The sequence below is a fragment of the Galleria mellonella genome, unplaced genomic scaffold, assembly GCF_026898425.1.
Source record: "Galleria mellonella isolate WM207_F2 unplaced genomic scaffold, CSIRO_AGI_GalMel_v1 utg57, whole genome shotgun sequence".
NCBI lineage: Eukaryota > Metazoa > Arthropoda > Insecta > Lepidoptera > Pyralidae > Galleria > Galleria mellonella.
The window spans coordinates 9,599,531-9,626,082 of NW_026442119.1; the positions used below are offsets into that span (position 1 = coordinate 9,599,531).

At 30.3% G+C, this 26,552-nt stretch overlaps 1 protein-coding gene across 4 annotated transcripts in view; it reads right to left on the bottom strand.

The window, feature by feature from the left end:
- The window catches only part of LOC113509622 (uncharacterized), a 172,566-nt gene that overhangs the window by 42,031 nt on the left and 103,983 nt on the right, over nt 1-26,552 (bottom strand). Inside the window, exon 1 of one of the 4 annotated variants that reach the window (XM_026892982.3) lies at nt 8,053-8,555. The exons of the other annotated variants lie outside the window; for them this stretch is intronic. Coding sequence (XP_026748783.1) covers nt 8,053-8,054 — 2 coding nt within the window. The 5' untranslated portion in view covers nt 8,055-8,555. Of the gene's footprint in view, nt 1-8,052; nt 8,556-26,552 lie in introns of those variants that run through there. 4 annotated transcript variants of the gene reach the window in all.

Sequence of the window (26,552 nt, forward strand, 5' to 3'; positions counted from 1 at the left end):
GAAATTTGGCATGCATATAGTATTTGGAATGGAGAAACATATAGGCTACTTTTATTTTCGATCAATGACTATATCACGGTCACACGAAAGAAATAGCTGGTTAAAAGCTATCCTTAATAAGTACAAAAATCTGACTCCTATAAATTAATGATGTCTACTCAGTGAAACATTATGTAAAATAAAGTGTGACTTGTAAAAGAATTATAATAAATTAAAAAAAAAATATTATATCTTATTCAAATAGCATTTTATTATTATTATTTTTTATACAACTTAGAATGGCAAACAAGCTGACGGCTCACCAGATGGAAAGTGGTAACCGTTGCCTATAGACATGAGCAGTACCATGGACATAACAGAGTATACTGTTTAGCCCATGATACCCCCATGCGTTGCCATTCCTGAGGACTCAGGTGTTATTCCTCCGTACCCAGTAAATTCACGCCATATCCCACCCTTCAAACCGAAACACAGCCATGCAAACACAATTGCTTTACGGTTGAAACACGAATGAGACAGACGTACCCAAGCAATCGACTTTTGTACAAAGTCTCCCTCTGGTAATTATCTGCTATTAAAACAAAAAAGTCCCACCATTAATAAGGAATAATTTTAATGAAGAAACATTCCAACATAATCTCATTTTACTCTACTCCGTTACATGTTGTTAAATAAACAATGATTAAGAGTATTTTTATACTTATACTATCAGAAGTAAAAGTCGAGAGTCTCCGGAATTAGCGAATATGCTAATAAAAGATGAGTTATAAAAGTAGATATACTAAGAAATGTGTATAAGAATTAGCCTCTGGGAGTCGCTTTCTCTATCATGTAAAAGAAAAATATTATATACTGATATATATATATATATATATATATATATATATATATATATATATATATATATATATATATCCTTCCCCAGCCTAGCCCTTCCCCATAAAAAAGGGTTTTGTCAAGTTGCCACATGTGGCGGATAGGTTAGCAGACGCAGTTAAGCTTTGATAATGTTTTAAGAGCAACGCTTCTGTTTATTAGACTATATAAATAATAAAATTCTACTTATTCATAATATATTCGAATAAAAGTATATTTATTAATTTATTTAATATTATTTTAACTGCTAAGCAATTGCCTTGTTTCAAATTATTATTAAACTTTTTTGAGCACGGTTCGCAGATACAAAAATAAATTTATTTATTTATATATTTTACCATTATCCATACTAATACGGTTAGAATGAAATACCGGATTTATGGTTTACTAGAAGGATTAAAATTATTTTAATCCTCATAAAACAATATAACCTTGTTAGATAAAAATAATAAGTTAACAATTACTTTTTCAACAATAATACGTTTATGATTCTCTATGACTGCATATATTTATTTTATTACTACGTATTTTTATAATTTAAAAAAAAATCTAAATAGGTTCTTTATTATTTTTCTGAATTATAAATACAATAATTATATTTATAGTCACAGGTTAAGGGGACTAAATAGCAAACCATGATAATATTATGTACATTAGTACATTTAATAAACTATATATATATATAAAAAAAAACTGTTTTGAGAGTAACTCAAGTTGATAAGAATTAATAAAATAATTTTATCAATATAGTGTACAGATAAGTGTGTCTTTTTGAACTAATACGACACCTGCTTAAAAATATTATTTACAAAATAATGATATTCAGGGATTTTTTTTTTTAATATAGAGGAAAAATGTTAACATTTGTATCAATCATCTATGTTGTTACTTAAATATTGTACGTTAGTATATAATAAAATTAGAAATGGATTTTTCCAAATTTTAAAATTTTACACTGGTGAATCATAATAAAGATTAAGTTCCATAAAAACCGAATTCAAGTGTGGCAAAACTAGTTATTTTTATTTAAAAGATTCTACAATTGTTTTACCTTTCAGATAATAAAAGAATTTTCCAAATCGGTTTACAACTGACGGAGTTATGAGGTAACAAACATAAAAAAAATTTCTCGAAGTCAATTGAAAATAATGCATTAATAAAACATTCACGTGTGAAATTTTGCACTGAAAATGTGTAAAATAAATTAATATATATATATATATATATATATATATACTTAGTAGCATGTGGCCAATAAAGATAAACAATAAAAATAAATATCCTTGCTGCAATAATCTCAGATAAGGTATAGTCAAAGATGTTTGGTCTACTTTTGTATTTAAAACGAATATAACCGTGTGTACCCCCCGATATATGGGCCACCCCTTCCCGTGGCTATCGTAAGAGTTGACTAAAGGAGGGCGAGGGATAGGCAGCAGCGTCTCTCTTGAAACATCTGTAAAAGCCTAACTACGGTTGCAAACCTGCCTGCCGACGCAACAACTGATAAAACTCCCCTTATGAGGAAGGTTTATGTCTAGCAGTGAAGAGTTAATGACTGAAATAATAATAATAAAATTACTTTTAAGTTAACCTCATGTCATGGCTTATTTGAATTTGACCAAATGTGAGAAGTGAGCCTGCCATAATTTCTCGGATTAAGTTTGTTAGCCGTGTTTGCCATACGGTTAATTCAAAAACCGTAATTCGGACCTGTTCGTATATCGTTAAGCGGATTTTCAGCATTATTTAGGCAAAATTTCCTCGTTATAATACATTACCAGAAAAACTAATATACGAGTAGTATGGATATAGTACTTTTAACATCGGTAGCCTGCGCTTTTAGTAATATCAAAGTTTTATTATAAAAAAGTTTCATAAGTACACTTCATATTTTAATGTAATAAATACCGGCTTGATTTACATGTAATTTGGTCGTGAAAACTCGACTAGTAAAAGTCAGAGCCGTTTAAGATTAAGGGTCTCGAATAGTTCTGAATCTAGTCGAGCTTCCTCGACCAAGTTACAAGTAAGTTAAAAAGGTAGTTATTATACTAAAATATAATGTCAAAGTTACTGAGTTCTTGAAAAGTTTACGTTACGACAGCGTTCACTATTACGTCGATTTTGTATGAAAATCTTCTGAAATCATCTACTAGAGACGCCACTAAGTTTTTAATACAAATAACGTAGCAGTGAATAATTCTGTGTTAAGCTCATACTAGAGATTTCATATCGAAGTCATATGCTTTAGCAATTACATACTACACGTTTAGGTTCCACGAAGCAATTTATAATAGATACAATGTTATAGAAAAGTCAGCTTCAGGTTAAAAGATTCCAGTGCTTTTCAAAAGCATTATTTCAGCAAATTTTGCGTTTATATATGTATAAATCAGACAGAAGATCTGATATAATAATGAACTAAATTAAACATTTCTTTAGTTCGTGATAAAAGTCAAATAATTTACTTCAACGAGGTGATAATAGTTAGATTATAATCAAGTATTTGTCAAAGGCAATGGTGTTGTATTGGTATTGACTGGACAAGCATAATTATCATTAGATTTTATCATTAATTTCTTTAGATAAGTGTTGGCATGTGCCGACATTATTACAATAACAACAATTATCCTTTATATTATATATACGAGTATATATATATATAAACATTTATATATAATTTTTATCTTGAGCCACCTGTAACCACTGACTCACTGCAATATATTTGAGGTCGTCACTCCATCTGCGTTTCTTCTACACTGCGTTTACCCGTACGGGGTCGCCATTCAAGAACCTTTCTTCCCCATCGGTTGTTGGTTCTTTGAGCTGTGTGACCAGCCCATTGCTACTTCAGCATGCTCATCCTTCGGGCAATGTTGGTTACTTTTGTTCTTTTGCGGATATTACGTACATATATAGAAAATATATCACGTATATTAAAAATAAATATCAAATTTGTTGTAATTAATGACAATTGTAATTAGTGACAATGATTTCTAAATGATTCTAGCAAGATTTGAAAATCCATATACGAGTATAAGTAATTTCCTGTCATTTTATCTAAGTATCTTAGGATTCCAGTCAAACATGGTCCGTCTCTGCTCAAAATGCTATAACAATAAATGGTTACAATCGCTTTTGACTAGCAATTATATAAATTTGGTTACTCTGGAACCTAGGTCACGTACCGTCTGGTTTAAGAGGAATTTTCTCACCATTTTATTTCATCCATATGCTAAGACATTATCTGACAAGCTGTATTTTTATACAAAAAAAATAACATAATTAATGTATTAATATATTTGGTTATTAAGTATTATTAATTTTTAATAAAATATTTAAAATTTAGAATAACTTATTAGGATTTGATTATTGATTTAAATATATTAAAAATGGAATTCATTCATTGTCTGTATTTAATTATATATCGGGTTTTTATAAACATTTTTATCAGTTTATAATTGTTAGGTATAATAAAAATATTAAAGTGAGTATATTCTTTTTAATTAGTCTATAATCTTGGTATTTAACAATAACAATACAAGTGTAATATTATTACATGTCAGTGTTTACCAATTCAAAAAAACAACTTTTCATTTTTTTTTTTCGAACTCTCATTTTTGCCTCTATATTGCCTAACACTGCATGTCGGATTAATTAGTCTTTTAAATAAATTTTGTTATCACTGGAGAGTCCATATTAAAAAATATGACATTGGACAGATTTGAACTTATAACCTTGAGGTCTAATTGAGGCGGGATAATAAACCATATATATATTGCAGAATTTATTTATTATAATTTATTGTTATTATTATAGTTTGGATGGTTGTAATATTCAGGTTAATGTAATGATTTTTGTAATGATAAAAGCGATTGTAACCATTTATTGTTATAGCATTTTGAGCAGAGACGGACCATGTTTGACTGGAATCCTAAGATACTTAGATAAAATGACAGGAAATTACTTATACTCGTATATGGATTTTCAAATCTTGCTAGAATCATTTAGAAATCATTGTCACTAATTACAATTGTCATTAATTACAACAAATTTGATATTTATTTTTAATATACGTGATATATTTTCTATATATGTACGTAATATCCGCAAAAGAACAAAAGTAACCAACATTGCCCGAAGGATGAGCATGCTGAAGTAGCAATGGGCTGGTCACACAGCTCAAAGAACCAACAACCGATGGGGAAGAAAGGTTCTTGAATGGCGACCCCGTACGGGTAAACGCAGTGTAGAAGAAACGCAGATGGAGTGACGACCTCAAATATATTGCAGTGAGTCAGTGGTTACAGGTGGCTCAAGACCGTTCATTATGACAATCTATGGGCTCCCCCATAGATTGTCATAAGGAATGAACATGGGCCTCCACCCATGTCCAGCAGTCGACGGATAACGGCTGAAATGATGATAATGATGATATATTTTGACATATGTAATGGGAAATTTAATAAACTCACTGTGTTTCCAACAATTGTTTCAACTACATCCGGAAGTTTATTTTTATTATGAGTAGATTTTATGCAGTAACTGTTTAATACTCCGGGATCGATTCGCGATCTCTCTAAATTAATATCTACAATTAAAATTTCAATTTTATTTCATTATCACAAAGAAACTTTTGTTGTAAGGATCAATATAAATTAGTTTTTCAATGGATAATGAATAAGTCAAAATTATTATAATATTAATTTAGGATAATTCATAAAACAGTAGTTTCGCAAAATTATCAATTTAAAATTTAGGCTAAAGGATAGGTTTAGAGAAAGGGTAGTTCAGAATTGATCCTATTGCCTCACCTTCCCCTTTACATGATTTCAGGTACTACGCACAATATTTATACTTATAAATATATCCATTTGCACTGAACATTTGTATATATTTAAAATGTATTAATGCAAATCAAAATTATTAGTCCAGTCTTGACTAGACTGACTAAACAAGACTAGTAATAGATGTACATGAGTACTAACTCATAGTAAACTTAGTTTAGTTCGAGACTAGATGGCGCTGTGCGATATGCCTAGAACAATTTGTCGTTATTCAAATACCTTTTATTATAACTTTATGAAACTCACTTATCTCCATATTCACACTAGAAATTATATCGACAATTATAATTTCAGTCATTAACTGCCCATTACTAAACATAAGCCTTCCCCATAAGGGGAGTTTTGCCAGTAGATGCCATGCTTGGCAGGCAGATTGGCAACCGCAGTTAGGCTTTTAGAGATATTTTAAGAGGGATGCTACTGCCTAAGTTCCTTAAGTCGCCTCTTACGACACTCACAGGAAAGAAACTAATAGCCTATTCTATGCCGGGACCACTCGGACATATCGGACGGATATATCGACAATACCTATTGCAAAACAATAATATTTTCTTTATTAAATACGAGATAATAATACGTTTGTAAAGAATGCACACTTTATATCTTTTCATTTATTAGCTTAAGATAGTCTACAAATGTTTATATTATAAATTAAAGAAAATTACGTTAAATTTATGACGCGTAATGCTTGCATTACAATCGTCTGCCGATAATAAAACAATTTAACAATATAAGTACCTACTAAATAAATTATAATACATAATGCTACTACACTTTAGTTTTGTTGGTCTATTTTCGAATAATTTGAGTTTAATTTTCTTTATGCTATCCAGTCCATTTATTTATTTCAAGCATAATGTACTTTCTTGAGAACCTAAAACCTCTTTACACTAAAAGGCGATACCTTTACACAAGTAGTAGTAGTTAGTTTCGTAATAGTTACTCAGAAATTATCTATTCTAGCTATAATATTTCATCATGTCGTGTCGAGGTTTTTCCAAGAGACTACAGCATGGAGTTCTTCAAAAAAGGGGTAAAGAGGTTTCTTCAGGAACGGCAATGCGTGCGTAATACCCCTGGTATTGTAGGCGTTCATAGGCTACGGTAACAGTTTACCATCAGGTGGGCCATATGATTGTTTGCCACCTCAGTAGTATAGCAAAAAATTATATAAATTGGAGTTTTACCGTATAAACACCAAAAAAAATGAAATATTAGAAATTGGAGATGTTGATCACAAAAACTTTGTTACACTTGTACTTTACTTGTATTTTACTTTACGTTTAAACTAGATTTTACCTGCGACTTTGTCCACGTGACCGGGCTATGTTTATTGACCGGGATGAAAAATCCCGGTTAGTAAACATAGCCATAGCAAAAAAGTCTACTCCCATCTCCATGCCATATAGTACGCGTATATCAAAATTTGTAGTCATTAGGCCGATAAAGCGTAATAAAATAACAAACAAACTCACTTTCATATTCATAAGACTAGTAAGGATTACATATATTTTTTTTTAATTCTTGGAAAATTAAAATACTTAACAAAGCATAATTTATATTTACATTTTTTGTCTGTCTATCTGTTTGTTTGTCCAAGTTAATCTCTGAAATGGCTGGACGAATTTTGACGGGACTTTTATTGGCAGGTAGCTAATGTAACAAGGAGTAACCTAGGCTACGTTTATTTTAGAAAAAAATCTTTTATTTTAGAAAAATAAAGTAATGTCGCAATGTCCAAGTACTGTCCAGTACCGCGCGCAGCTCACGCGCATGCCACAGCTATTGTCAATAAAAATATAACTTAATTTGAAATAAGTAAAAATAAAATGAAATTAAGTAGGTATCATAATAAAAAAAAAACTAAATTAAAAAATTTACTGTTAGGCGGAATGAAGTTCACCGGGTCAGCTAGTATCAGATATAAAGGATCTAAAGAAAAATAGAGTAAAATATATATATATATTTATATATAGGTATAATTTATGTCAGCTGTTTTTTAATCGAATGAATAGTATTAACAGTCTACGTAGGTAATTTGTACTAGGAAAATTTATAATGTCGGCAATCAAATTGCGTATTATTATCTACTAATTTGATATGTTGTTTATCTAAATCGTTTTCATTTCAAATCAGGAGCTTATAAATCTAATGTTAAATCCAAATAATGCATAAATAAATACAAATTTCTAAAAGTCACTACATATATAATTAAAAATTTAGAAAATAATACCAAATTTTTTTAAATTTTCAATTACACAGAATCACAAAATGTAAATCGATATAAATCTCTATGGTAATAATAATATTAAATGCATCGACTTACATAGCCGAACTTTGCCGTCATGTTGTGTCCCGTTGTATATTATGATGTTGAACATACATCTAACTGAATTGCTCTGCCGTTTTTCCTTTATCAAAACTGAACAACCCACTTTTATGTAATAAATTTTCAAAACACTTCGCATTCAATAGAACAAAACACTGAAAATAGTATACTTTTTCGCTTGAATGCCGGTTGAACGCAAACAATTGGGTTTGTAGTCACTAGAGAAAAAGAAGCCGTGAAAACTCGGAACGTATGAAACACCTACGTTTCCACATCACTTTCATAATTTTCCGAATAAAAGCAACGAAGCCCGCGCGCGATCTTAAATAGAACACCTTTTATTTGGCAAACGCCTTTGACGGCGGGGGCTTCTTTGAATTTTTATTTTTTTATTCATATAAAGAGGTGGGTGTTTTTTCACGCGCGTATGTATGAGGCTTCAGCGCTCTAGGCGACATGCGCGCAGCGCGGCGGGCGGCCATCGACTACGAGATAAAAACCTCGCTTGATTATAAACTTATAAGCTAAACTTTTTTGTTCGTGTGCGTGTGTTTGAGATGGTGTGCACGCGAGGCTTTGTCGGTGACCTTACAAAGTTTTCACCTACGTAGGTCTTTTATGAGATAACAATTTAAAAAAAGTTACATTGTTGGGGATATAAGTAGTGCAAGCATATGAATACATATTTAATTCACAGTAAGCCCGTAGCCAATGCATTAAGTCGAGAGTACGTTTTGGCGACTATATTCATAACATATTTGAGTTTACAAACACGCTGTAAAAAAAATATCTTGCCCTCACCCCGCCGACCTAACCGCGGAACTCAATGCACCTGAGTAATTTGTATTAAAACAAACTGAACGCGCGTAATCTAAGCGTGTGACTTTATCAAAATGGGTCAATGCGGTCACTCCTTTTTACTGCACGGGTCCTTCACTCGACTATAAAGACGTATTGTTCTGAATAATTCGCGCTTTACTTAGAATGCAAGAACACTTAACATTAGTTATACAGCAATGAATTTTGTACAGTGAATTTGTGACTCGAACTATCTACATAACTACCATGGCACATAACTCTACTTCCGATGACAATAACCTTGTGAGGTTTAACAATAAATATGTATAATAGTTTAAAAAATTATATAATCCAAATTCTTATAAAACGTGATATATAAATAATAGGTTTTCAATGCTCAATTAACGCTCTCATTATTGCAGGCATCCACAGATCGTTTACCATCTGATAAACTGTGTGCTTGTTTGCCAACTTTGTGATATAAAAACAAAATTGTAAGAATTTTGTTTTGTAATTATTATGTTTTTACTTATATTTTTGATTCCATTGTAAAAATTTTAAGATGAATTATAATTAAATGAAGGTACAAATTCTAGAGTAAGAATCCCCATCTTACTTATTTCACGTTCAATCTGAAGGGACAGTGAAATATTTGAGATAGAAGCATAACACCTTAATCCTCGTCCAGTGATAACGAATGTCATATGGACGGCACAGTATATATAATCTGTGAATTCCATAGTGTTACTCATAGTATGTCTATAGGCTACGGTTATCACATTCCATCAAGTGGACTATCAACCTGTTTTCCATTCCCCGTATCACAAAAATAATACTAGTACGATATTTTTATACTCAGCTCAGTAAAGTATTCATTTCTTTTGTAAAGCAATAATACTTCTCATGTTATTTTGATGACTGGTAGGATGAATTAAACCACATATTCACATTTTTTTTGTCTAAAAAGTTGCTACAATCAAAGTTTTAATTTGTTGAGTCTTAATACGTCATTTAAACTGGCTCGAGCATGTGGATACTTTTCACCTATGATATATATATATATATATATATATATATTACATGTCAGAAGTAATCAAATGTACAAAGGCGAGCTTTTAACTCTTATAATACAGTTTTCTTCCAGCAAACCCAAAGTGGAAAGTAGCATCAATGACATTTTATTGTACTGTACTTTTCATTTTTCATGTCCTTTAAGTTCATATAACTGTCTGTTTTGTTGGATGTTCTTAAATAAATAAAAAAATCAATGAGTTACAATTTCAACAGGTAGTAGTCAATATAGCGTATTGACAGTATGTTAAAAAGAGAATTTGAAAGAGATGATCCGGCTTTCTGTACTGTATGGATTTGAAGCTTTGCTACGAAAGGCGACAAACGAAAGACGGCTATATATACGAAATGCAAATTTTGAGATTGATGCATTATCTGACAATAATGAATAAAATTAAGAATGAGTACATTTTTTTTATACAACTTAGAATGGCAAACAAGCTGACGGCCCACCTAATGGAAAGTCGTAACCGTAGCCTATAGAAATGAGCAGTATATATATATATATATATATATATATATATATATATATATATATATATATATATATATATATATATATATATACTATATTCTATATATTCTACAAAATTAACACCAGTAATAATCGAGAATAATCGAAATGCATGATACGAACATGCAATGTACAGGGATAAAGATAAGGAAAGTATTAAATATAAATAAAGGCCGTAAATATAAGGGGTGATACAAAAAAAAAGATAGATGGACCGAGTGAAAAATAACGTGACCGGAAAAAAATTGAATACTGCAAATAGTGATTAATGGAAGAGAAAAGCATATTACGTTGACCCCAAGTAGATATGAGACGAGGGCAAGAAGGCTGATGAAACTACATCGTCTCACATAGGTGCAGCCAGCGCAGGAAAGAAATTGTGTGCAAATGACAAAAAATTCATGTATAAATATTTCGAGTTCTTAAAAGGTTTTCGTTCATCGTGCGTAAACAATAATAGTACTTCAACTTAGCAACAACTATTTAAGTAGACAGATATATTTGCGATAGTTGACAAAGATATAACAAACATTCTTGAGACTGATTATTCAAATTTAATTACCACACCATATCATATCAGCTGTTAATAGATCACTGCTGAATATACGAGTAGGCCTCCCTCCATTAAGGGATTTTGCTAGTAGTTGCCACGTTTGGCAAGCGGGTTGGCAATCGCAGTTACACCTTGGAGATATTTTAAAAGAGTCGCTGCTGCCCATCCTTCGCTCATTAAGTTCCCTTAGTCGCCTCTCAAGACACCCACAGGAAAGGAAGGGGTGGCCCATTCTATATCGGGACCAGACATTCTTATTATAAATTATCAAATTTTATTATTAATTATTTATATTGGGCTACTATAACAGTATATTATAGATGATAAGATATACGCTAATTGTATATAGGAACGATTATTTTTATGACATTGCATTATGCAAACAGTAATAAATTAAATATGTAAGTATATAAATTATTTTAAACATAACGTCATTAATACAATAACATTAAATATCCAAGAATTTCCGCCACTATTAATGTTTAATTGTTGAATCGCAGTAAAACGTTTTTGTATATTGCAAGAATATATCTTTTCATATATTGAGGTAGGAAGTTAATAATTAATTATTATAAAAAAAATTGCAAAAAATAAGAACGGGTACTGAATAGAGTTATTTTTTTTTATTTTGCACATTATATTTTAAAAAAGAATACCAAATAACAACATAAAATGTCGTATATATCTGAAAATTAGGTTATTTTTTTTTAATTAACCCACTTCGTCTGAATTATAGAAATACATGGTAAATACATTTAACTCGTTCGAATTAGATGCAACTAATTAATCATTTGATAACAAAAACCATACAATACCTACAAAAGCTGAGGGTATGGATATGGGTAGTTAAGAAGAAACCTATGGACACCCTTATTAGTAAGAAAGCTGTTTATTTATTGCCATTAGACATCTTAGCGAATTAGCTAATGATTATAAAATTAACAACAACACACGGAGTACACATTCTGTAGACTTAAAATTTTCAAACGCGATGCGATTCTATTTTTGAATTTCTCTTCTCCTATTTGAGTCATATTTGAATTCAACAGAGAGAAAATTAGCTAGAGTGAGAGACAAGAACATATATATATATATGTATATATAACAATACTATTACATGTACTAGTAACAACTATTGACAAAACCCCTAAGTGGGAGATCTATGTTCAGACAATCAATAGACAGTTGACACCTAATATCATGATAGGATAACTACTTGTTCTAAGTATACTTACAACACTAAAGACCAAAAAGAAAAACTTAAGATTCGCCAAGATATTCCTGGTTCATAGTATTTGAATCCAGAAATTAATTTCCTAAATTGTTCTGTCTAAGAAAAGAGCCAGTGACCCCAGTGAGAGGTACATTTTCTTCACAACATGCCTGATTACGGTACAGTATCGATAATTAAAATATTAATGAAAACATATTTTAATATTATATGTTATGAACATAACTCTTCATGCAAAGTATTTATTCAGCTGTTCAATTGTCTATAGCGAATTTGTTGTGAATTAAATAATCTATTGTTATATTTATACATCCATACAAAGTAGGTGGGTATATATTTTGTAAATGTATATTAACGTAACTTGTACAAAATAATTTACGATTTAAATTTTAAATTAATTTACAACTTCAATATATTATTAACACTAATCGAAATCGATTCACAAATGTGAAAGTTATCGCGTAATATACAGGAAAATAGACTCAGAGGAAGTGCAGTAGAATTAAAAACCTCCTATTTGAAGTTGGTTAAAAATACTTATTAATATTATAAATTTGAAAGTGACTTTGTTTCTTAGTTATCTCTTAGCGCTTTAACGATATATTACTATTAAATTTGGTATGCACGTACAGAATATTAAAGGACTAGGATACTTTTTATCCTGGATAGTGATAATATCCCGATTACGCGGACAAAGTCACGGGTAAAAGTTAGTTGTATTATACACTAAAATCAACCAACCCCAATTGATAATTCAGATTTACAATCAAGGAAATAAATAACCAAACATATGAAGAACATTAGTTTACAAAATGTTAATAAGGTGATTATTTAGTTTCTAGTTTCTCATTAAGTTGCCTTGTCGATGTGTTATTATTTGCATTTTGCATACCTACCTGCCGAGTCTGTTTGAATTACCACATTCAAAATTATGTCATTATTGAATTGACATGATCATCTGGCTCAGATACAAATAAATGCCTGTACACACTGTGTACTAATGTTAATATGCTTTGTAACGTAAAGCATAGTTCGCACTGCTTTAACAATTTAGTCGAGTAGACGAGTGATAAGTAAATTAGCAAGTGAACGTAAATAACAAAATTTTTGGCAACGTAAAACGATATTACTTTCTTATTACACTACTCGCCACTCGACTAAATTGTTAAAGCATTCCGAACTTAGGTTATGTTTCTGTGGTAGCATTTTAAAATATGATGATTTATAAGCACTTAAAGCATATATATTAAAAGTAAAATATTTAAAAAACTTTACCAAAATTGATGGATGAATTCTTAGATTTTTTATTATATTACAGCTACTCTTTTTCATAAACTCAAGGTTCCTCTTTGATCATCATTTTATTACAATTTACTTCAGCTAATTTTGTTTATTTAACTACTTGTTGCTGTAACATGTCCTTTCTTTTCCTAATTTTTATAAAGTCTGCCACATTAGTCTAATTTTACAACTTTATAATCTAATCCAAATCCAAAAATTTTTAATATTTTTTAAACAAAAAACGCGTATCGAACATAATTAATAACGAATAAGGATTTAACGTAACATTTTTATTATTTATAAGATTAAATCCCACTTCAAAAAAAATAGTAAGTAGACTATATTTACAAAGAACATTACATTACATGCTTTATCTTTTCTAATATATTTACCATTTACACTTATTCGTACCATCCTTGGTTTCTCATAATTTACACCCACCATGTTATTTATCTTTCTAACTCTATTCTCTCTTACAACTATTTCTTTCTTTTTATTATTTCTTATAATTTACTCACTGTCATGCTTCTCCAAATAAAATAATTTTCATTCTCTATGTCTTTTACTACACATTTGTAAACCGACTTCCCTTCTTAAAAAAAATAACTAGTAAACTTTGAAATGTCAAACTATATTTTATGTGTGTAACTCTATTCATGAATAGAATGCCAATCTTGTTTCCACTAGTATTTGATGTACACACACACATACACACACCGTCACTTATTGAACAAATAAATAATACAAAGTTTTAATATCACAACATAAATTGCAGGGACCAACCAATATTTTATTCTAGTAACCTTTGAGCACATGTTACGTAAGCGCCACTTTATACATGTGCAAGCAATGTATTGCCCCAAAAGCAAATAGTTCCAAAATACTCGTATTTACATAAAATTCCGACTCACACCGTGTATTACCGGATGGTTCACCGAAGCTTATTCCTTTGACCTACTAATATTTCCTGTTTCCGTTTCGACCTTAGGAAATTTTATGTTCCTTGAAGGAACCTTGATGAGAGTTCCTTGTTTAGTAGGTAAAGTAACTATTGAGGTGTAAAGAGGATTGTTTTGTTAGTATGACCTTGACCCAACAAGCGAGTGACCGCTTGATTGTTGTCTCCAATAAGGCGACCTTTTGAATCTCATTCCATTTCCTTTATTTACTGTAACGATAAGTACTGTCTCGGAGGCGGTGGTATATTCAGAAAATAATAACAGTATTATAATATTTACTGTAATTTATTAGTATGCATTTTTATAAAACAAAAACAAACACTTTATAATTTTAGATTTTGTTCCAATATAAAAACTAATCATGACAAAATTTCCATACTATCAACTTTGTATGTTTTATTAAATTTCTTTATTGAGTAACTTCGAAACGGACGTGGTTTTCGATTTGTCTGCATTATTTTAAAAAAAGGAGGAGGCTCTCGACTCGGTTGTTTTCGTCAGTTACAAACCAACTTAGAAAATTATTTTTTATCTGAGAGGATATATTTTCAGAATGATCCATTCTAAAAATTTCATCAAAATCTGCTCAGTAGTTTAGTTTTCAAATCATAAGGTAAGATCACGCTTGATGTAGGTCTTTTTGTGGAATACAATTTTAAATTATTTTGTACACGAAATTCTCCCCAATTTTCAACCGCTTTTAGTATTCCTTTTAGAATGAATAACCTAATTACCTTAATTTATTGATTAAGTTAATCTTTACTTTCGTATTTGTTTTAAATTTATTTGTTTTCTTCCTTTTTTTATTTAGGTGTTGAATTAAAAAGTTCCTATATATAAGTACAGGAAGAGACGTATACTTCAATGCATTATTATCTCCTTTAAAACATATAAAAATAAAAAAGCAAAAAAAAAGTTTTGAAATTATTTATTATATTTGCCGTTTTATACCTCTATCCAAGGTATAAAACGACAACTCTTACTACATATTACTTACGCAAAAAATACCTTCAGCTAACAAACTTGTGAACATGTTTCTCGTACATTATGTGGAGACATATGGATGTTTATAGCGACACTGAAGGCATTCAACGCCCATAGCGTACACATCTTTAAATTTCTTAAGATTTTTTTATATGATACTTATAATGGCAAAACCAGGTGACGGCCCGCCTGATGGAAAGTGGTAGTAGACCATGGACATCACAGAATTTGCTATGATACCCATGGTACTGCTTACAAATACTGGTAGGTATGCAATTCAATATTTAACTCATAAAAATATACACATACTAACTATAATTTGACTATATATTTGATAAATGTAAGAATTTAATGGCGAGAATTATAATATTAATTTGAATACACCAAATATTATGCTTCAATTTAAAATATGTACATCATATCATCACCATCAAAATTTCAGCCATTATCCGTCCACTGCTGGACATGGGCTTTTCCCATAGACTGCCATAAGAAACGGTCCTAAGCTACCTGCATCCACTGACTCCCTGCAATGCATTTCAGGTCATCACTTCAGGTCTAGTGGGGAGGTTTAAAGATTCGGAGAGGTGATATTTAAATAGGGACTCTGCTGCCCATCCCTCGAAAATAATATAATATAAAACATGTTATTTCACATTATTTAATAAAAAGAACCGAGATAACTGTTCAATAAGCTATTATAGATGTCAACCAGTCACTCGAATAATTTAGTATTAAGAATCGTATTTTTTTTTTATTTATTTATGTACAATATATTTTTATTATTATATTTGTATATATTTAAAAAATAAAAATGTTTATTTTGAAAATAAACTTTTTGACACTGTCAGTTATATTATGGGCTTGATTGCAAAACGACAATTTGTGACGATATGCGCCTTTACCTCGACGGTAATGACTGTATCATATTATAAAGTTACACTCCATAATCAGTGAGCTGCCGTCAAATAAAGTTGCGTCGAGAAGACACTTAACTGGGACCCAGTACTTAACCTAACCTTTACTTAGCGAACGTTTTACACTAATAAAAAGGACGACGTTTCAACGCCTGACGTCTTATTCCAGTTTTACAGCTAACAACAAAGTCTGTGGAGAGACAACCGACAATTCTAAAAATTTATGTTTCAGGTAAATCCTATGCGAAAACTTAGACCTTCCAACGTAAATTACAACTGAACAAGAAGTTAGAAAGGTAACAGGTCCAGGGTTTAAACACGGCGTTTTCTATGTCTAAGCTTCTGTAACACAATAGCCATTGTGATGTCTCCTATATCACATAATGGTGATTGCTTCATCATTCAAGATGATTTAACATATGGCTTGATTTTTATTTGACAATCATTGTGGATGCATGACTGAAAAGTTTGAATTATAGACGATGTGTGTTTACGTTTAGGAAATAATTTATTCTAAACAAGAATATTTGATTTATAGACTTTCGTAAGGATAAAGGACAAGATCAAAGAATTGACATTCCTTGGATAATGAGGTACGATTTTAGTAGTATCATAAATATATGCGTACTTAAAACTCAAGCAAAAAGTAGTATTGTAAACAGATTTGTCTAGAATGCGGAAATTATAAAAAAAACAATATTTATATTAATGACACATCAGCTGATTGATAGCTATGATCACACCTTTCGTAGCTCTTGGGTCAAGAACGCACTTTGGAACATTGGAATATTTTATTTTGGTATCCATATTATGCACTCGATTTTATATTTTCCGTAAAAGATATAAGAAATATATTTAATCAACACATTATTGGTAGTCTGCCGGTTAATGCGTAGGCATATGTGTAAAGTAAATAAACAATAAAAGTAGTGTTACCGTGCACGTTTGTAATATTTATATTACATAATTTTGAACATACACATTACAGAGTGCAAAATAGTTATCATAATTTAATATTTTGTTCAACTAATAAACTCAATTCTTACAAAACTTATATGGAATCAACACGAGAGCTAAATCTGTCCATTAGAAAACTAACTTAGTTACGAATGGGCTAAGATATCGCATAACATTTGCGTGGATAACACAAAATAATAACATGTCTAATTAAAAAGCCAAGATGAAAACCTACTCTTTTTAAAATAGCTTAAATATAGAGAATTTAAGCAATACAATGTAATTAATTTTGTAATTTTGTACATAAAATACATAACGATTATAATTTACAAGACCGCAAGTTTCTGACTTCGTCTGTACGAGTATGATCGAAATAAATCTAAAAAAATAAAGAAATACAATGTAATTTCAATTTATCATCGTCATCATATTTACCGTGCTAAACATAGACCTCCCCCATAGGGAGGAGGCCTATGTTTTATATTTTATTCTAAAAATATCATAATTTTCAACGAATATTATTTAAGAAAATTTATTGCTTGTGACTTCGTTCATATAATTGGAATAAAAGATAAAAGAGCATGTATTTTTCTATGGGAAATGTTGTCCAAATTTTATGACAATTATCTATGTCATTTATGTACTAAGAAATAACAAACGAACAAATTCATTCTCTCATTTAATATTAGTAAGGATATTAGGTAAGGAAAGGAAGTGTAGATTATGTTTTTTTTTTTATTATTTTTGGTAATATTGAGTCACTATACATTTTTAGATAAATTATTGCAGAATGGCGCCAAAACGTCAATGACTTTCATAATATATTTCCGAGAATAAGCAAGGATTATCAATATTTTAATTTAAATTTACTGATTTTTATATTCCGGAAATTAAATTACTCACGTTTTCCTGTTAGATATGAATTTGGAATTGGATACAAGATTATCAATTTTTCACAAGTAATTGTAAAAACCGATGACATGGATTATGATGTCAGATTTTTGAGAATCAATCAATTTATTGTTACTTATATACATCAGTCTCCATTATAAGGTAATGCAATAAAACATATCGTCATTAAGAGCCATTGTAGGCAATCCTAGTTGATAATCCTAGGTATAATATTAATGTAAAATAAAACCCTGTTTCACTTTGAAAAACTATTATTAAGTACATTTTAATATTTTTTGTATCAGTACACGAAAAATGAAGTAAAAATAGTTAATCATTTTTAACAAAATAAGATCATTGTTTCTACATATTAAAGTGAGAGGAAATAAAATATACAAACACATTTAAAATAAAATTCAGAGTTTTATCACAAAAATATTTAAAACACTGTTTAACAAAACTCTAAGTGATCAAATATTATTTCCCCAGTGCAGTGATGTTTATTTGTAATTTTATATGTCAAAATTAGTAAATTTTTATAATGAAATTTATTACTTTAAACACCTTTTTACTTTTAAAATTATACAATTTTCTCTTGTAAATATAAACAGATGTCAAAAACACTTTTGTAGTAAATCATATAAATATGTTTGGAACACCTGACTATCGCAAACTTTTTTATAATTAAGACAGTGTGTGTTTATAAACCAAAAAAGCCTTTAATTTTGATAAAATTTGTATAGAAATACACTAGGGAACTAACCATATCAAGTATGATAATTTAATTATTCAAATCAGTTTTTTATGGAACATGACATGAATATATAATGATGATATTAATAAGGACAAATTCAATTTTTTTTTAAACTAAACTACTAATCATATTTTGATATAATTTCTATGGATCTAATCTAAAACTATGTCCTTTCAGATAAAATCATAATTTTCCAAATCGGTTTATAAATGACGAAGCTGTACTTTTTTATGCTTGTTACCTCATGGTAACAAGCATAAAAAAGTACAGCCGAAAAAAGAACCTCCTTCTTTTTTGAAGTCGATTAAAAAGAACAATTATCGGAAATCGAACCGGTTGAAATTCAATATACAAAGTCCAATTGAGTCTAAAGTCCATTATAGAAATGTTTGTAAATTATACAACACTTATAGTTAGATGCTTCGTACTCAGGTGTCATTATTGACATAGCCATAGTTTAAACTTCTTGTTAGCGCTTCGATTGTTTGTAACAAAATAATTATCAACTAATATATTCCTTATTCTTAATCCACTAATCTGAAGATAAAGTAAAACTAAATATTAAAAAAAAAATCTATCTGTAAAAAAAATATCAACATAGGAGTGAACGGTGACAGGCGTGGGAGATATGTATGTATGTATGTACGCACAAATATTTAATTAATATTATAAAAGTGAAAGTTTATGCATTTGTTGTTCAATCATCGTTTATATGACTAAACAGACTTGAATGAATTTTAGTACACAGATAGATCATATCCTAGATTAACACATACAATACTTTATATATTAAATTTCGTGAGAAGTGACGCGACAGATAGACATACATATTCTCTACAAAAGTGCTTTCTGTTAAGTAATTAATAAATAATATTTCCCCAAGTATGTTACGTACAAGTATGTGCAGAATGCAGCATGCAAGCAGTTGCATGGCAAAAGGGTAACATACTAACATTTTCAATATTCCACTTTTATGTGTGCATACGCATATTAAGAGCTTCTTAACATATTTTGATGTTCAGGTTAACCTATCGATTGCCGGTATATGCCAGAAAATAACCAATCACTTAAAAATTCCTAAGTGAAAAACTGCATAACTTAAGAAATTAAATATTTTAAAATCCACTTTATAGACATTTAGGCTAATTTTTATTGCATAAATTAGCATTTTTTTTATTATATAGTTAATTTTAAATAACCATGAAATATATTAGACACTAGTTCTTGTATACTTTAAATTTTTCATTTACAATACGAAAACCCGCTATTAAAACATAACCAAAAAAGGTATATAAATTTATTACAAAAATATTTTGTTCAGTTTCTAAAACATCACCTTTAAAAGATGAAATATAACTTTTAATATTTATTTATGATTTATTATATATTAAACAACTTCATAAAAGTAGAAATTTAAAGTTGCTAAAAAGAAATCAAAATCGAATATCAATGTATATATTTTTATTAGCTTTACTTGCTTGCTCAAAATAGGTATATCAAAATTTTCTTTTAAATAATTAAATGTACTTATTGTACCAGTGCAATGTGTGTGCAAAAAAATGTGAAAGTTTGTAAATAAATTTGTTCCTCAAACTCGCTTAAAAAACTAAATTAATTGAAAAGAAATTAAATACAAAAAAAATATATCCTAATTAACACACAAAAGTTTACCGTAATATCGACGGGCAAAGCCACCATTTATAGCTAGTATCACATAAATAAAACTACAGACACAAACTAAGTCCATAGATTATAACTTCAATCGAAAATAGCCTATTTTTCCGGACATATTTTCGTAGCGGTAACATAACATTATAATGTTTTCATAGATTATCCGGCGAGTAGGTTGTGTAAGTGCTAAAACTAGATACATTAGTAAATCAGGCGTCGCATAGCCTGTCTGTTTGTTCGAACAATTACATATTCGAGGCGCCAGTCGACAAATATAACTGGCAAACTTTATGTACGCATTAATGGAATGTGAAGAGATGAATTGTTAACGCAGTATCAAGTAAATATCGATAAAATTATAATCTTAAGGTGAAATAATTTTTTCCATTCTAACCTCACACTATCATCATCATCAGCCTACTTTTATATATAACTGAATGTTAAAGTCTTTCATTGTATAAACTTAAACTAGCTAATATATGATAAATTCTGTTGAAATACAAACTGTCTTTATTACAATCCTTTATATATATATATATATATATATATATATATATATATATATATATATATATATATATATATAGCAAATTTTTGAAAAAAAAACTCGTACTTAATAATCTTTCTACTAATCTTTTAGTAAGAATAAATATGAATTAATTTTTTAACTTTATTAAATTACAAATATTATAACACTAGTTTATTATAGTAATTTATAACAGGTATAACAGTAATTCCACAAAATTATCAAATTAAATTATTAGCTTAGAAAATAAATTTAGAGAAATTAAAAAAGAGCTTGTCCATTTACCGATACTTTATTGTAGATAATTTATACTTTGTGTGTATTAGCGTTACGCGACTTTACAAATCCGACTATTAATTATTTGACGGACCAATTCATTCGGATGATTTTCAAATCATTCCACTGCTATCCAACATATCATTTCATCCAACTAACTGATCGAATATTACTAATTTAGTTGTTGAATTCTAAAATTAGTAATTACTAATTATTCGAATAACAAAATCATTTGGTTTCGCGCGCCACTACTATATATGTAAATATATATTTACAGTACTATGAAATCTGCATGTCAAAACTCGTCCAATCAACAACAAATTAAAATAAAAAGATAAATAGAAACTACTAGGAATTTCATAAAATAAGCAAAAATATACAAAGCTACTACTTTCGTAGTAACTAGTTACCAACTGATTAAAACTGGATATCTACAGATAATTGGCAACACTGGCTGCAATTCTACGAACTTCTAATGGAGAATTGTTGACAGAATTACTATGTTCCCATTCAATATCTTATCATTTCACACCTACGTAAAACTGTCTGATCTCGAAGGTATCATTTTTATCGATTAAATTGTTATCAATTGATTTTGCTATCGATGTTCTTATTTATAAACGGCGCCAATATGCATTATCTTCAAGTATCTAACCCGATATGATTTCGAGTCCATAATATGAATTTGCATTTAATTATTACCTGCTTAAACATATTTTTGTCCTAACTGATTCGTACTAATGTACTTTGAGGTTAGAAGTGCATTTATTTAGACATCCCGTCCTCGCTATTAGATACTGAAGGCAGGATATCTGATTATCGGATATCTCTCAACCTAAACGCATTGTGTTTATGTTAAGAGGAGAACGGTTTTAATTTTTTTTTTTTTTTTTTTTTTTTTTTATGCAACTTAGAATGACAAACAAGCTGACGGCCCACCTGATGGAAAGTGGTAACCGTCGCCTATAGACATGAGCAGTACCATGGACATAGCAGACTATACTGTTTCACCCATGATACCCCCCATGCGTTGCCATTCCTGAGGACTCAGGTGTTATTCCTCTGTACCCAGTAAATTCACGCCATATCCCACCCTTCAAACCGAAACACAGTCATGCAAACACAACTGCTTCACGGTTGAAACACGAATGGGACAGAGGTACCCAAGCAATCGACTTTTGTACAAAGTCTCCCTCTGGTAAAGTTCACAGGGCAAATAAGATGGACGACCTAAGACTGTTACTGAAGTAAGTAGCAGGGTTTGGGCATTTCCGTATTCCGTATTACTGAAATCGATACAGAGTCAAATCATAGTCGTCAGGCGTAGGTAAAATTAGGAATCTACCCGTAGGGGCAGAAAAAAAGTAATTTTTGCATAATATCGGAACAAATATACAAACTGACAAATAATAAGTAAAAATATTGTTTTGACTTCTGTTGCTCTTATTAAAACTATATATTATTACATTTTTTTCTGAAAATTGGTTCAGAATTGGCTACGTACTCACGTAACATGGTAACTCGCTTAAACTTTATTTTTCCATAACACAGGGGGCAAACGTACATGCGGTTCATCTGATGGTAAGTGACTACTGCCGCCTATAAGCATTCACAACACTGAAGGATTTGCAGGAGTGCTACTAGTCTTTAAAAAAAAAACTCATTTCTTGCGATGTCATATCAGTTCAAAAATACTACTACTGGAAGTTAATTTCATTGGCTAATTGTACGTAGAAGAATGTCTTCAATATTATAAATATAAAAGTGGGTTTAGTTGTTTATTTGTACTCTCTTAGCGTCTTAACAATTTACCAGAGGGAGACATTGTACAAAAGTCGATTGCTTGGGTACCTCTGTCCCATTCGTGTTTCAACCGTGAAGCAGTTGTGTTTGCATGGCTGTGTTTCGGTTTGAAGGGTGGGATATGGCGTGAATTTACTGGGTACAGAGGAATAACACCTGAGTCCTCAGGAATGGTAACGCGTGGGGGGTATCATGGGTGAAACAGTATACTCTGTTATGTCCATGGTACTGCTCATGTCTATAGGCGACGGTTATCACTTTCCATCAGGTGGACCGTCAGCTTGTTTGCCATTCTAAGTTGTACATATAAAAAAAAAATCGTTATAAAATTTGGTATACAAATCCTATATGAGATGAAGAAGGACATAGGCTACATTTTATCCCCGTTAGTGAACATACTCCGGTTACACGCACGAAGTCGCCTGTATAAGAGATAAAAAAGACATAAGTTTCTATTTCTTTTTTAATTTGTACTCTTCCAATCTAATAAAAACAAAAGCTAAAATAAAAACGTTCTAGTATTGTGTCTACATAACGGTATCGTAGCCAGTTCCCAGAGTTAGGTATATATTTGTAACTAGCAGGATTTTCGTCGAATAGCCATATACTATTTGGAGAGTTCGTTAGTTAAACATCATACTTCATATTTCTATTATACAAATATCATGTTTGTATTATAATTATCGTTCTAAGTATTTACGTATCTAAGTAAGCATTTTAGCTAACTCTACCTAAAGCTGTTTTAGTTTTAATCTATAAGTAATTAATATGCTTGATTTAACTAAAAATATTATATAATTACATTAAAAATATGATTGTGGTCTAGCTGTATACTAAATTACTGAATTTAAAATCAAATAGTTGTTTTTGTATTAATATAATAAATAACTATTAAAAACCACTAATAATATCACATCATGGATCGAAAAGTTAAAAGCATGAAGACATAAAACACAATTTGGTACTACTTTATAGAAGCTTCGATTTAGTTATAAGATATATTGCATAAACTTCATTCAACAAGATTCAACAGAATAATAAAGCACCATACTCGATAATTGAGCTACTGCTCAAAACGAAAATATCAAATCATATAAAAAATACTCTATGGTAAAGGGCGTAAAAGCCCAGACAAGTATTTTACGACATTGACTGTCAGATGGTCAACCATCAATGTGTCAACGAACTTATTATGTGTCCCAATTCACTTGTAGATTGCTGAAAACCTTGTGAGTCATAATATTGGAACTTTCTAAACTAATGAAGTTGTTGACAATGTATAAACTACAAGTGAGTTGCTGTCCAAGACGATTAAAATAATATCACGATGTGTGTTGTTTACATTAAAACATTTTTTCGTAAGTAAACAACCTGTCTTGTTTACACTTGTTCGATTCACTGTTAACTAGACTTTATAATTTTTATTTTGTAGGTTATTTTATAGAATAATTCTGTATTGATTATGTCTCACCTAATTGTAAATAATAAGAAGGAGGAATGAGATGCAATTATCTAGAATATTCTCATCGATTTCAAGATTTTCAGATTGTATCTCTTAGAAATACAGAAGCAAAAGGAACTATGTCTTATGAATTCATATTCTATACAAGATTGAGATACACTTAAAATTTCCAAAAAAGAAGAGGTAAATAATGGGGTTCTCAAAAAAAATATCAAAAGATTCTTCTGGGTCGACAACGCGCACGTAATGCAGGCTTTCATAGACTACGATAACCACTATCAGGTGGACTTCATGCTTGTTCTATTTTTGATTTGTTTCGCTTATTTTCTTACTTTTGTTCATGTCTCACATTTGTTTATTTGCTGGTACAAACTTGAACTGAAATTTGATACAGCAAAAGTATATCGTAGAATTGAATGTGCTTCACGTAGAGTTAAACTATATGCTTGTTTGGTAACCACAATGGTATCATAAAATCAACCTAAATAATACAAAATCATAAATTATAGCTACTAGAGAAAATATTATGAGATTTATTTAAAATAAATTATTATTTTGTTAACTCATTATTGTTTCACTTAAAGAACTATACAATTTACAAAGTACAAAAAGTATTTCTAATGTAAACTCTTTATTATCACATTTTTTAAAAGTAGCAAGAAATCAATATTGAGTCAAATCATTTTAGACTGTAATATCTAAGGCGATGAGGATCAACATTTTTTTGGAAAAATAACTATTTTGAAGGATCATATTATGTTAAAGAATGTGGCTGATTTAAATTGTAATATATATTAGCACAAGTGGAAGCGAAAGTAATATGAGACCTAGGCTGGACCCGGGTTCTAGGTCCCATAAAAGAAGTTTGTATGTCAAAATGGTACGGACTCACCATGACTGCAGATTTAGCGTAAGTGATACACGCTCAGAATGCACCAGGATTCAGGAAGCCACACCACGTGAATGTCACAATGGCGCTGATCTATTTTGGCCTATTCGTGAAAACCACACTATATATGTTGGGTAAACAATCAGTCGCGACACTTGGGAACGATAATAGGGGATGTCCAGGGGGCTCACGAGTTCTCCGCACAGTAAATAGGCACACAACACCAACCCGTTGCAGAGTGTTACGCGGTAGACGTTGGACTGGGGCCGACCATTTGTCAGTTTTTCTTATGTCAGGGGAATCGGTAGAATATTACGTGATTGGAGAGTATTATGATATTTATAGGGATGTGACTTTCTTAAACATGTTATATAAATAATTGTGAATATAGTAGAATAAATAGGTTTACTTCATAACCAATGAAACATAGTGAGGGTAATATAAAACTGTAAAAAACAAAGCCATAATCTCTTTATCGAACATTTAGCAAGTTTCCCAACCGGATTAGTCATTGCAATTGCTCATTGCTATTGGTAAGGTGTTAATCACATTAGCAATAAGGTTAATGAATATAACCGATGCGAACGTTTTACGGGGTCGAGAGTTATGTTTTCGTGGCGGGAAACAATGAAGGCAGCGGTAAAGTCATTAAAATAGTCGACGAGGACCATTATGATCGTAAATTAATTAATTTGCTGCCTCTAGTAGGTAATTTGGTTCTGTTTGGTGATAGTAATCAAGTAAGTAACTATTCAATATGTCGCCAATTTTTTCATATATAACAACAATTCATATAAAAACCTCTTCTTTTTGAAGTCACTATTATTACTAATATTCATATAGTTTCTAAATCAATTCAACGTCCATTAAAAGAAGAAGGAAAAATAAAAATAAATAACGAAATATTAAACTTCAAATGTATTATGTATAAAAGAATGGTAGTTGTTGGAAAAATCATTT